The sequence below is a fragment of the Capricornis sumatraensis genome, chromosome 21 (assembly GCF_032405125.1).
Source record: "Capricornis sumatraensis isolate serow.1 chromosome 21, serow.2, whole genome shotgun sequence".
In the NCBI taxonomy this organism is placed as follows: Eukaryota; Metazoa; Chordata; class Mammalia; order Artiodactyla; family Bovidae; genus Capricornis; species Capricornis sumatraensis.
In genome coordinates, this window is record NC_091089.1 from 51490526 (window position 1) to 51505118 (window position 14593).

At 38.5% G+C, this 14593-nt stretch overlaps 1 protein-coding gene across 2 annotated transcripts in view; it reads right to left on the reverse strand.

The window, feature by feature from the left end:
* The window catches only part of DYM (dymeclin), a 391990-nt gene that overhangs the window by 167593 nt on the left and 209804 nt on the right, over positions 1-14593 (reverse strand). The window contains exon 14 of one of the 2 annotated variants that reach the window (XM_068994001.1): positions 6746-6910. The exons of the other annotated variant lie outside the window; for it this stretch is intronic. Coding sequence (XP_068850102.1) covers positions 6746-6910 — 165 coding nt within the window. The remainder of the gene's footprint in view (positions 1-6745; positions 6911-14593) is intronic. 2 annotated transcript variants of the gene reach the window in all.

A 14593-nucleotide genomic window follows, 5' to 3' on the forward strand; every position in this document is an offset into this window, starting at 1 on the left:
TTCTAATATTTTCAAAAAGAGCCTAAAAAGAAATAGCAAAATGGTGGGAAGACAGCCCAGAGTATGCGGTCACAATGTGAAGAAAAGGGTGTCAGGCAAAGCTCTGAGGACGAGCAAAGGTGGCTGCTAGATTTGTCAAGCTGTGCCCTCTTCCCTCCTCTATAGTGCACGGCTGTGATTCATTCCTATAAATCTTGAGATGAAAAAAGAAATCCGCAAATCCCCAGATCAGAAAACAGTACTAATTTAGAAAAGTGATTAAAAAAAATTTAACTATTGCTCATTCCTCTCTAGTTTTCTGATCTGAATTTACCTGTTCTATTTTGATTTATATGGCATTGAGAATTAAAGTAGTAAATCTTAAGACTGAACACTGCAATACAGAAAATGGGATATGCTTGATGACAAGATCAAGTAGTGAATATGTAATTCGAAAGGAAACCGTAATGGTTTAAGTGGGATAATACATTTCATTCATGCCACAGAAGTAGCACAAAAATCAATATAGCACATAGCCACAACAGAATTATTAAGACAGTATCAGATGCATGAAAAATTATGACTACAGTTTCAAATATTTATTCATTACAGACTTAGTGAGCAGCATACACGATGCTAAGACTGTTTCAGTGATAAACTCTTTTGAGGAAACTCATTAGAATATTATTTTAGATTTAGATTGAAGATGAGACCTTTCAAAGCAATAAAAACGCACCAGATGTGATTTTTTAAACCACAATATAAAAGACATACTGAATGGGGAAAAGCACTCCTAAATTTGAAAGTGCTACAGGTTAGAGAAATGACTTAATGTTATGCTTAGAATTATAAACCCATTCTCAGAAAGGAAACAAACAAACAAAAAGAATTAATGAAAATTCTAACATAAGTCACAGGAGAAATTTACTATGATCAGATCAGGAACTCGTATCTATTCCCATAAGTTACACTGCAGGTCTTTGTCAGTTAATAAAAAGGATATTATATATGCAGGGAGGGAGGAGAAAAGCTAAAGACACAGATTTTCCTTGAGGCAGTAGAGAGAGGCACAGAAACGGGAGAGGCAACTTAAATTTGCATGTTTCTAAAAAAATAAACAGTTTTAAAAGAAGGTCATGTATATTTTCTAATGTTCACAACTATTTTTATACATTATCTAGTTTTTGTCCATGTGTATATAATTTTATACAATTGTATTTATAGCAACACATAACTTTATATACTTTTTAAACTCAACATTATATCAGACTGCTTCCATATTTCGAACTCATTTTTCCTTATATTTTTAATCCTGCAAAATAGTCCACTGGGTTGACAGGACAGAATTTACTTGTAGTTACTAGCGATTAATTAAAATTCTCAAATGCTCACTCAGAATTCTACATTTATTTCTACAGTTGTCAACTCTCTGGTCAGTAATCTGAGGGTCGATCTCAGCGCTAAGAGGACAAACAGAAGAAGCTACCAGGTATGAAAAGCTTATAGCTTCACAAGGTTTGACTCAGAGAAAGACAGGACAAAATCAACATACTAAAGTAAGAATAATGTAAAGCCCGCAATTAGGTTAAAAAAAAATCAAATGTGCAACAAGTCTAAGGAGATGTGTGCTCATGTGAGAGAGATCTGGAAATTTCACATGAGCTTAGGTGTGCCTGTTTTAAAAAGTCAGTATTGTCTGTCTCAGGACAAATTAACAGTACAATTTATAACTATAATTTAGCTTGTAATTTATATAGTTTTGATTTACAAAGGCCAAAATTATGAAGTACAACTGAAATATTACATCCAAATCTGGATACCAACTTTTTTTTTTAAAGCTTTTAATTTTATATTGGAGTAGATCCAATTAACAATGTCGTGATAGTTTCAGGTGGACAGCAAAGGGACTCAGCCATACATACACATGTATCCATTCTCCCCCAAACTCCTCTCCCATCCAGGCTGCCACACTGAGCAGAGCTGAGCAGAGTTCCCTGCGCTATACAATAGGACCTTGTCGGTTACTGGACACCAATTCTTGCGATAGTTGCTGATGAGTATAATTATCGAGAAAGAGAAAAAGAAGGCTGTATAATCTAAACATCATTTGTCTCAGTAATGGTTAGCATAACCAAGCTATTTAAGCTAAAGAAAAAACATTAAGGGGAATCATGACAGATGTTTTTAAAAACCAGAAGGGCTCTGATAAGCAGCAAAGTATTTCCCTCAAGCAGAGCCAGACCAATATATGAATGTTACTGGCATGCAGACTTCACCTATGACAATCTTTCTAACAACAGAACAGCAAGAACTCTACCACTTCCTGAGATAGGAAGCATCCAGAAGCTATCTCTCAAGGATGCTATGAAAAGAAGTCATAAACTGGAAATACATTTACAGTAGAATGACTGAAATTTCTATCTCAGCGATCTGTGTATAAATTCTTAAAGAGATGTGAATACCAGACCACCTTACCTGTATCCTGAGAAACCTGTGTCTAGGTCAAGAAGCAGAAATGGAACAACTGACTGGTTCAAAAATGGGAAAGGAGTACAAAAAGGCTTTGTATTGTCAGCCTGCTTATTTAATTTCTATGCAAAGTACATAAGTGAAACGCCAGGCTGGATGAATCACAAGCTGGAATCAAGATTGCTGGGAGAAATATCAGCAACTTCAGATATGCAGATGATACCACTCTAAAGGCAGAAAGTGAAAAGGAACTAAAGAGCCTTTTGATGAACGTGAATGAGGAGAGTGAAAAAGCTGGTCTAAAACTCAACATTCAAAAAACTAAGATTATGGTATCTAGTCATATTACTTCATGGCAAATATGAGGAGGAAAAGTGGAAGTAGTGACAAATTTTATTTTCTTGAGCTCCAAAATCACTGTGGATGGTGACTGCAGCCATGAAATTAAAAGATGCTTGCTCCTTGGAAGAAAAGCTATGACAAACCCAGACAGCATATTAAAAAAGCAAAGACATCACTGATGACGAAGGTCTATATAGTCTTATGTATAGTGTCTGTATAGTCCTATGGTGTTTCAAGTCATCATGCACAGATGTGAGAGCAGGACCATAAAAAAGGCTGAGTGCCAAAGAACTGATGCCTTCAGATTGTAGTGCTGGAGAAGACTCTTGAGAGTCCCTTGGCCTGCAAGGAGATCAAAACAATCAATCCTTAAGGAAATCAATCCTGAATATTCATCGGAAGGACTGATGCTGAAGCTCAAATACTTTGGCCACCTGACGCAAAGAGCTGACTCATTAGAAAAGACCCTGATGGTGGGAAAGACTGAAGGTAAAAGGAGAAGGAGGTGGCAGAGGTTAGCATCACTGACTCAATGGGTATGAATCTGACAAATTCCAGGAGATAGTAAAGGACAGGGGAGCCTGGCATGCTGCAGTCCATGGAGTTACAAAGAGTTGGGCACAACTTAGCAACTGAACAACAGCAAAAAAAGTTCCTTCTTAAGGAACTGGCTTATACTTCTTTCTAGGAACTGAATTATATTTTAAACATTCTGTATAACCAAAAGCTGAGGTTGTGAAAGAAGTCTGTGATTGCTTTTTTCAGACATTGGGCTTGGTTTGTCCTTCCATACAACATAATTCTGTTGAAAGAAAAATCTTTCAAATGCAGGGACTAGATCCCATCTGACCATGTGTCACTGTGTGTGCAGGATGTTCAACACTTGCAGATGAACACACCACAAAGGCGGTCAGATATCTCCTTTAATGCGAATTCTGCCCCCATTCTGAGCTCCGTCCCAAATCTAAGTGTTTCCTGTCCACTGTCTCAGCCTGCAAGTGCTGGGGTCGGATAAAGCCAGCAGGGGAGGAGGAGGGGGAGCCCACGTCCCTAACTTCTGCACTTCTTCTCTGCTGTTCATGAAAAGTGGAGAGGGCCGGGCAGAATTTGGAGGCCAAGAGACATGCACACACTTCTGATGCAAATGCTGTTATGAGATAAGATGTCAGGGCAGTCAGAGTTGCAAGCGGGCAGCATTTCAAAATGCCATAAGCTTTGCTGGCATCAGAATCTTTTCTTAATCAGGCCTACCAGGGCCTGACATTTCTTTACTAATGTGTCTTAAAGGCTTTTCAGTTCTGATGAGGATGTTGGACTGAAAAATATTCCGTTCGGAGGGTTAATACCTTACATCGCTACTGAGAGAGAGTTCAGAACAACCTCCTGAGGATGAGAAATGACCTGGAGTGGTGATAGGCTGGGGGTGGGGTTGGGAAGAAGGGGTGGCTTTGAGCAAAAAGGAAAATGGGAAAGAAATGCTACAGTGATTCAGAAACTGAGCATGGATTTAACTTGGCCAGGAATTAGGTGAAGGGGGCTAGAGAAAGCACGCTGCTTTCTTCAGCCATGTGGGACCTTCATCTTTCCCCCGTCTCAACTGTTCTCTTTTCTTCTTGCCTACTCTGATTTCCTGGTCCTTTTCCTTCCATTTCCTTTTATCTTCCCATGGTCAACTGGGAACTCTCTCCCATCTGTTACTGCAAAGTAGGGGAGACTCTAGAGTACTGGGGCATGCTGTCACATGTGGCAGATGGTTTGGCAGATATCTGGCTTGAATAGATGATATTACTGCTGCAACTGGTACTAATGCAATGCACCAGGCACGGGGCGATATAAGATGTACAATAAGGAGTTAAGATTCAGTGTCTATGCCCCCAGGAAGCTCACAGTCTGGTATGACCAACATGATGCACTTGCAGACACACAGGAAAAACAGAAGCAGCATAGTACGGTGGCAGCTTTATGTGCCAACCTGGCCAGGCTACAGCGCCCAGCGGTTTGGTCAAACACGTATCTAGACATTGCTGTGAAGGTATCTGGGTGTGTGATTAACATTTATAATCAGTTTACTTTAAGGAAAGCAGATGACCCTCAATAATCTGGGTGAAGGCCTTCACAACAAAAACAGCCTTCCTGAAGAAGAAGGAATTCTGCCTCAAGACTACAACATAAAAATCCTGCCTGAGTTTCCAGCCTGCTGGCCTGCCCTATGGATTTAGCAATTTAGGTGGCAACATCAATACCCAAATTTCTGCCCATCCTATTGCAGACTCACCCCCACAATCGCCAAAGCCAATTCCCTAAAATAAATCTCCATCTCTCCCTCTATACACACACACATACATACTCACACTCTCACATACACCCTATCAGTTCTGTTTCTCTGGAGAACCCTAACTAGCACACTAGCAAATAAGGACAAGGTCAATCATGCTGCTCAATTCAGAGGTGCGGTGATTAGTAGCTGCTCTCTCCATTCCTTGAAATCAGATACGTTCTGTCTTCAGGTCCAAAGAGTATTCACTTATCTGATGTTCACTCACTTTATATAAGTCAGTTGAAAGTCACTGGCTTTACTAAACTCTCCTCTCTTATATACGTAAGAGCTGAACTATTATTTCCACTTGCTTTTTGATCCTTGATTTTTTTCATTTCTTAAAAAATGTCATTATTGATTCAGTAAGAATCTGACCAACATCACTGAGTGAGTGAGTGAAAGTAGCTCAGTCGTGTCTGACTCTTTGCAACTGCATGGACTATACAGTCCATAGAATTCTCCAGGCCAGAATACTGGAGTGGGTAACGCCAGTATTCCCTTCTCCGGGGGTCTTCCCAACCCAGGGATTGAACCCAGGTCTCCTGCACTGCAGGCAGATTCTTTACCAGCTGAGCCAAGAGGTAAAGAATCCACCTACAATGGGGGAGAACTGGATTTGATCCCTGGGTTGGGAATATGGGTGTCTAAAATGTTTCTGCTGCCAAGAAAAGGCTGTCACCTTAAGATGTCACACTGTCCTCAATTCCTAGTAATCAAAGTGTTTTCACTTAGATATATAAACTGTATATTGTGAAGCTTTCCTATACATCTTCACCTGAAAGCTCTATTTTAATTCTAAAAGCCTGTTCTTTTCTAGAGGATGGTCATGGAGTTTTTTCTTTCTTCCTTGAATCAACTGGCAGTGAAGGCACTGCCTTCACACATCATACTTGGCTAACAGTACACAGTGCTGATCTGCGTCATCTCTGACTTACAGAAAGTGTCAAAAATGTCAAGTGCAAGTACAAAGCAGTAATGTCATACTGCCCCTTTACTAAACAGCAGGCATGATTTTCTCTGACATGTGAGACTGATGGCTTGTCTCTTTCTTACTACTCCCACCCATCATTATGTTTAATCTAGATTCATCTATGACACATGTAATTTGTTGATTTTATAATTCCTCTATATGTAAATAAAATGAGTAAGAAATACAAAATTCCAATGAATAATTTCTACCTTCTTATAAAATCAAATCTGCTTAGATTTGAACGTATGTCTATCAAAACATGAGTGAAGCCCCAGTCAACTTTCAGCTTACAAGCAGAGTAAGAAAGAGAACTCAAAATCCATATGTAAGTAATAGTTATTGTAGTCTATTTCATACATAAACCAGACAGAGCATCCCAACTATTATAAGTTAAAAGATTTCCAAATGAAGTGGCGAAAAGTTCTGTTGAGTTTACATAACAACTAGTTTCTCTCTCCCATGAAACATAGCAAAGTACTTAAGACATTTGTTAAAAAAACCAAAACAAAACACCTCAGCCATTATTTTCAAGAATTCAGCATCACTTCAAATATAAATTTCCTCCTTAATCATTTAATTGACATGTATCCCATTAAAGCATGCGGTCGTCAGTCACATACAGCATACAGCATGCACCATGCAGTAAACGGACAGCAGAGGTTAATAACCTGGAAGCATAGGATCTGAGAATGTGAGAGCAAGTTAAAGACAAGAGTTCCTCTCCATTGTCACTGAGGGTCGAGAAGCAATGCTGAAGCGTAGAACAGTGAGAGTGGGGGAAATACAGTTTGTCCAACACATAAACATATCTCCGCAAGTGGCGGCAGGTATAACTGAAAGACAAGGGTAAAAGGAGAAAAACAGAAAGAGAGTTTTCCTTTGAAAAAATAAATCATTCTTAATGACCTCAAAGCTTCCTGTGTGTTTTTACTAAATGGCACCCAAGAAAAAACGACTTTTTAAAGAGAATATTAAAAAGAAAACAAAAGAAAATAGACAACCTGAGTTAAAAAAAAATGGACAAAAGACCTAAGCAGACACCTCACCAAAGAAGATATACAGAGGGCAAATAAGCATAAGAAATGATGCTCTACATCATATGTTATGAAGGAAATACAAATTAAAACAATGAGATACTGCTACACACCTATCAGAATGGCCAAAATCCAGAATACTGACAATACCAAATGCTGACAAGGATGTGGAGTAACAGAAATTCCCACTTATTGCTGATAGCAATGCAAAATGGTACAGTCATTTGGGAAGACCATTTTAGATTTCTTACAAAACTAAACATGTTTTTACCATATAACCCAGCAACCATGCTTACCCAATGAGCTTGTTTACCCAAATGAGCTGAAAATATATGTTCACACAAAAACCTGCACACGTATGTTCATATCACCTTTTTTCATCATTGCTAAAAACTTGGAAATCACTCAGATGTCCTTTAGCAGGGAAAAGGATAAATAAACGGTGGTACATCAGAGAGTGGAATGTTATTCAGCACTAAAAAGAAATGAGCTATCAAGTCATGAAAAGATATGAAGAGAGCTTAACATGCATGTTACTGAGTGAAAGGAGCCAATTTGAAAAGGCTATAGAATGTATGATTTCAAATCTATGATACTCTGGAAGAAGCAAAACTATGGCAACAGCTGAAAAAAAAAAGTCAGTGGTTGCCAGGGGTTGGTAGTGGGGAAGGGATTGGTAGGCAGTGCACAGAGGATTTTCAGGGCAGTGAAACTATTGTGTATGATACCATAATGGTGGATACATGATACTATACATGTGTCCAGATTCGCAGAATGCAAAACACCATGGGTGAAACCTCATGTAAACTATGGAGTTTGGGTGATAATGACATGTCAAAGTAGGTTTACCAGTGGTAACAAATGTGTCACCTCTGGGGCAGAGTGTTGACACTGGCCGAGGCCAAGTGACAGAGGAGGCAGAAAGTATGGTGGGAATTCTCTGTACTACCTGTTCAGTTGTGCTAGGAACCTAAAACTGTTCTTAAAGAAAAAATTTATTTAAAAGGAAAATAATGAGATATACTGACAGAGGGAAAAGTCTAGAAATATGGTGGCATTAGTTAACTATATAAAATTTGTCTTGGTAGAGCAAAGTAATGTGAGCTAGTCCCTCTTTGCAGTATTACAAACACATTCCTGGGAGACAGGCAAGATGACTACAGCAATGTGGAAGGTGCCATGGCAGAGGAACACTGACCTAAGAGTCAGAAACTTAGAAACCGAGACTCAGCCCAACCCCTGGCAGTTTTGCAAGAGTTGGTACTTGATCTTATCTAAGCCTCGATTCCACAAACTGCAACATGAAAGTAAAAATTTTCAACTACTCCAAAACTCTGAAGTAGTATTATAAAAATAGTTTAATATTATCATTGTCAGAGCAATTTGTGTCACATTTTAGATTACTTAAAAATAACAATTTTGAAACAGAAAAATATCGAATCAATTTGACAAAGTCAATTAACCAAAGAGTAAACACATCAATTGATATGCCTAGACTATTTGTCTTTGAAAACCATGTAGGAAAAACCATACCAAAAGTATATCAAGTTCCTAAGAAGGCAGCAAGTAATCTTTAAAGTGTGGTAGAACTGAAAATAAAACTAAGAGATGTAAAGATTAAAAATAGGTAACATTGCCAAAAATGGACAATCCAATCATCCATTCAACCGAGTAATGAATCAATCAGGTAAATCAGCTACATGGCATCTATAGAGCACGATCTACTGCATGTCGGAACAGTGCTGGACACTGAAGATAAGTTGAGGAGGAAAATACACACAATTCTTACCCATATATACACCTTACAAGACAGAAAGATAGATGTTAGACAATAATAAAATTCCACCAAAATTGTACAATTTCAAACTTCAAAGTGCAATAAGCACTCTAAAGGAAAAGTATAGAATGCTTCAAGAGGAATAAAATGGAGATCTTGAGATCTGGAGGCTGAGGAAGGGCTTTTACAAAGTGAATTATAAGCAGACATCTTAAGGAAGTATTCAAGTTAGCTAAATTAACAGTGTGGGTTAGGGAGGGGGACACGATTCAATTAAAAGTCGATTACAAGCAATACATGACTGTGGTAAAAAAAAAAGTGAGTTCAAAATTAAAAAGCCTTCCTCTATTAAAAAAACAGTTTTTTAAAAATGCCATGGTTCTATCGCAATGATATGAAAAAATGAAGTATTCAAAATAAATAAAAAGTTATACACAAACATATATGAAGAAATCTTTAAAATGATAGTACAGACTACACATGGACATCACCAGATGGTCAATACTGAAATCAGACTGATTATATTCTTTGCAGCCAAAGATGGAGAAGCTCTATACAGTCAGCAAAAACAAGACTGGGAGCTGACTGTGGCTCACATCGTGAACTCCTTATTGCCAAATTCAGACTTAAAATTGAAGAAAGTAGGGAAAACCACCAGACTATTCAGGTATGACCTAAATCAAATCCCTTACAATTTTATAGTGGAAGTGAGAAACAGATTTCAGGGATTAGAGCTGATAGAGAGAGTGCCTGAAGAACTATGGACGGAGGTTCCTGACATTGTACAGGAAACAGGGATCAAGACCATCTCCAAGAAAAAGAAAAGGAAAAAATGCAAAATGGTTGTCTGAGGAGGCCTTATAAAAAGATGAGAAAAGAAGAGAAGAGAAAGGCAAAGGAGAAAAGGAAAGATATACGCATGTGAATGCAGAGTTCCAAAGAATAGCAAGGAGAGATAAGAAAGCATTCCTCAGTGATCAAAGCAAAGAAATAGAGGAAAACAATAGAATGGGAAAGACTAGAGATCTCTTCAAGAAAATTAGAGATACCAAGGGAACACTTCATCCAAAGATGGGCTCAATAAAGGACAGAAATGATATGGACCTAACAGATGCAGAAGATATGAAGAGGAGGTGGCAAGAATATGCAGAAGAACTATACAAAAATGATCTTCTTGATCCAGATAATCACGATGGCATGATCACCCACCTAGAGCCAGACATCTTGGAATGCGAAGTCAAGTGGGCCTTAGGAAGCATCACTATGAACAAAGCTAGTGAAGGTGATGGAATTCCAGTTGAGCTATTTCAAATTCTAAAAGATGATGCTATGAAAGTGCTGCACTCAATATGCCAGCAAATTTGGAAAACTCAGCAGTGGCCACAGGACTGGAAAAGGTCAGTTTTCATTCCAATCCCAAAGAAAGGCAATGCTGAAGAATATTCAAACTACTGCACAATTGCACTCATCTCAAAATTCTCCACGCCAGGGTTCAACAGTACCTGAACCATGTACTTCCAGATGTTTAAGCTGGTTTTAGAAAAGGCAGAGGAACCAGAGATGAAATTGCCAAGATCCGCTGGATCATCAAAAAAGCAAGAGAGTTCCAGAAAAACATCTATTCCTGCTTTATTGACTATGCCAAAGCCTTTGACTGTGTGGATCACAACGAAGTGTGGAAAATTCTGAAAGAGATGGGAATACCAGACCATCTGACCTGCTTCTTGAGAAACCTGTATGCAGGTCAGAAAGCAACAGTTAGAACTGGACATGGAACAACAGACTCGTTCCAAATAGGAAAAGGACTACGTCAAGGCTGTATATGGTCACTCTGCTTATTTAATCATATGCAGAGTACATCATGAGAAATGTTGGGCTTCATCCAGAAGCACAAGCTGGAATCAAGATTGCCGGGAGAAATATCAATAACCTCAGATATGTAGATGACACAACCCTTACGGCAGAAAGTGAAGAACTAAAAAGCCTCTTGATGAAAGTGAAAGAGAATGAAAAAGTTGGCTTAAAGCTCAACATTCAGAAAACAAAGATCATGGCATCCGGGTCCTATCACTTCATGGGAAATAGATGGGGAAACAGTGGAAGCAGTGTCAGACTTTATTTTCCTGGGCTCCAAAATCACTGCAGATGGTGACTGCAGCCATGAAATTAAAAGATTCTTCCTCCTTGGAAGAAAAGCTTTGACCAACCTAGACAGCGTATTAAAAAGCAGAGATATTACTTGGCCAACAAAGGTCCATCTAGTCAAAGCTATGGTTTTTCCAGTGGTCATGTATGGATGTGAGAGTTGGACTATAAAGAAAGCTGAGTGCTGAAGAATTGATGCTTTTGAACTGTGGTGTTGGAGAAGACTCTTGAGAGTCCCTTGGACTGCAAGAAAATCAAACCAGTCCATCCTAAAGGAGATCAGTCCTGAATATTCATTGGAAGGACTGATGCTGAAGCTGAAACTCCAATTCTCTGGCCACCTGATTGGAAGCAGTGACTCACTAGAAAAGACCCCAATGCTGGAAAGATTGAAGGTGGGAGGAGGAGGAGACGACAGAGGATGAGATGGTTTGGATGGCATCACTGGCTCGATGGACATGAGTTTGAGCAATCTTTGGGAATTGGTGATGAACAGGGAAGCCTGGCGTGCTGCAGTCCATGGGGTGGCAGAGTCGGACATGACTGAGCGACTGAACTGACTGACTGAAGAATGGATTTCACGTCTATGTGAAAATAAAACAAACAACAATCCAAGCCCATAGATACAGAGAACAGACTGGTGGTTGCCAGATGCAGGGGCTGGGGGTGTGGGGTAAAATGGTGAAGGTGGTCCAAAGGTACAAACTTCTAGTTATTAAAATACATGTCGTGCATGAAGATGAGCGTACAGCATGGAGACTAAAGCTGATAATACTGCATTGCATATTTGTTCTCTTCACTGAGATGCAAAAAGAGTAAATCTTAAAAAGTTCTCACTTAGAAGGAAAAAAATTGTGATTATGCATGATGACAAATGCTAACTAGACTTACTGTGGGTTTTAGACTTATTATTATTTTTCAGTACACATAAATATCAAATCATTATGTTGTACAGTTGAAACTTTCCCTGGTGGCTCAGCGGTAAATAATCTGCCTTCCAATGCAGGAGATTTGGGTTCAATCCCTGGGTCAGGAAGATCCCCTGGGGAGGAAATGGCTACCCATTCCAGTATTCTTGACTAGGAAATCTCACGGACAGAGGAGCACGGTGTGCTACAGTCCATGAGGTCACAAAGTGTCAAGACATGAGACTTAGTGACTAAACAACAACATCTGAAACTAATAATGTTATATGTCAATTACACCACAATATAAAATAATACATTTAGAAAATTTTAAAATAAAATAATAGGAAAATTTTAGACTCGATAAAACGGAAAAAATATTTTTATACAGGCAACTCTAGGATTGTAAAGTTATCAAATGTTCATGTTATTCTAAAAATTAATATGCTCACAAATATCAGTAAGATTTTTTAGAAACTAGACAATACTAAGGTTCATATGGAAAATTAAACATTTAAGAAGGGCCAGGAAATCCTGAAGATGGAACCAGCTCTACCACCTATTAAAATACACTCTAAAGCAACACTGTCAGAAAGTTTGGTACAGTGCATGAGCAGACAAAACACCAGAATAGACTCAAATAGGACAGGAATCTAGTATAAGATAAAGGTGGCACTTTAAAACAGAAAACTGTTACGCACTACAAGATACTGGGATAACTGGGTAGATAACTAGAAAAAAAATACAGCTGGACTCTCTACTTTGCTTCTTAAAATAAATTCCAAGTTGGTCAAAGACTTGAAAGAAAAATAATGCTACAAAAAAGTTCAAAAATAAACCATATACCCGAGAATTATTTAAAAGTAAGACTCATAAATTGGACCACAAAAAATGGAAAATATGAATGGAGGAGACAATCAGTTTTCACCCTGTATCATCTTTTGTACTATTTGAACTTTCTGCCATTTTCATGTATCAAGGAAATAAATTAAAGAATCAGTTTTTTAAATTTTAAAGGGGCACAGGAGCAAGACTTTTGATCAGAGGGAATGCCCTACAGCGGGGCGATCTGGGTGCATTCACAGACCTGAGAGCAGACCTGAGAGGTCAGCACGGTGGCTGTAACAGTGAATGAATGTCAAAGGTGAGGCAGGTGCATGCAGGGGCTTGTGGGCTGTGTTAGCGAGTTTGCCCTATCATGGAAAATTAAGGAAGGGATTGAGTAGGGGAGCCACCAGGTCTGATTTACATTTTTAAAGATACATTTCTCCAATGCAAGGATAAAAACTGGAGAGGGGCAAAAGTTGAAAGATAAAACTAGACTCAGGCAAGAGCAGAAAAGCAAAGACCAGTGAGAAGCTACTGCAACAGTGTTAGGCAAATACTGCTGATGGCTTAGAGCACGGGTTGGGCAAAGAAAAACCAGTAAAACCTGCGTCCTGACTGGAGTGGGAGATGATGTCAGTGGAGGAAGATGTCAAGAAAAACTCCCTGATTTCTGGTATTATGAACTGAATGAAACTACACATGCTGAGACAGGAGAAACTGGAGGAGAGATGGGTTTTATGGAAAAGATCATGACTTTGGTTCAGAACAGATACAATTTCAGGTATTGCAGTTGTGAGAGGTCAGGAAATGTTGCTATATGTCTAAGTTTGAAGCTAGGAGAGGAGTGGAATAACCCAGAGATACAGATAAATACAGACACTGACACATACATGGAAATCAAAAGTCTGAGAGCATGTCTGAGACAATCTACAGTCAAAGTGATGAGACAGAACCGAGCCCCAGGAATTAGTGTTTCCAAATTAGAGGAATGGAGAGAGGGATGAGGGAGGAGAGAAGCTGATAATGAAAACTGAGTGGCAGCTAGGGTGGCAGGAAGAAAATCTGAGTGTTGCCAAAAATCAACAAAAAAAGTGTTTCAAGACGGTCTTGGTAATAATATACCTTTAAGACAATTTCCATTTATGCTAAACAAATAATAAACTTTTCAAACTGTATGACTAAAATTAAGCTAAAGTTTTTTCATAAACAGAGCTACTATTCAATTTAGGTTTCATTCCTCTTAATCCTCTTGAAATATTCTTTCTTTTTTAATAGAGATTGAATGAAAATACCCCAGGTGACTATCAGACATGTCAGAGATGTATTCTCATTATGTGAAAAATTCTTTGGTTTCATACTTCAAGCTGAAAAGTAGTTATATGGCATCTGATTGAAATCTTGCTGAGACAGAAATATCAACATCTCAGTTACTTTACTCTAGATATACTCTAATTTTTAAATATTCTTAAAACAGTGATAATATTACTGTTACCTTTCAGGCATAGAACAGTATAATATTTTTTGATGAGTGTAAGTTTACATTAGGCTTTTGGAGCAGTTGCTCATATTAAGCAGGTGACCAAACATAATGTATTACAGGACAAACTTTCCAATCCTTTATTTTACAACTGATCTTTGGAACTTAAATTAGGAAATGTCATCTTGCAGTGCCTGGTTTCCTTCTAATATGTCAAGATAATTTTGAATATCAGCGCTCTAACTTTGTCATCTATAAAACTGGGAATCTCATGATTTCTTGTAAGAATTCATTAACAGAAGCACTGAATAGAAACAAGTCAAGGACAGACCTCCTAGAAAAGTGCACTA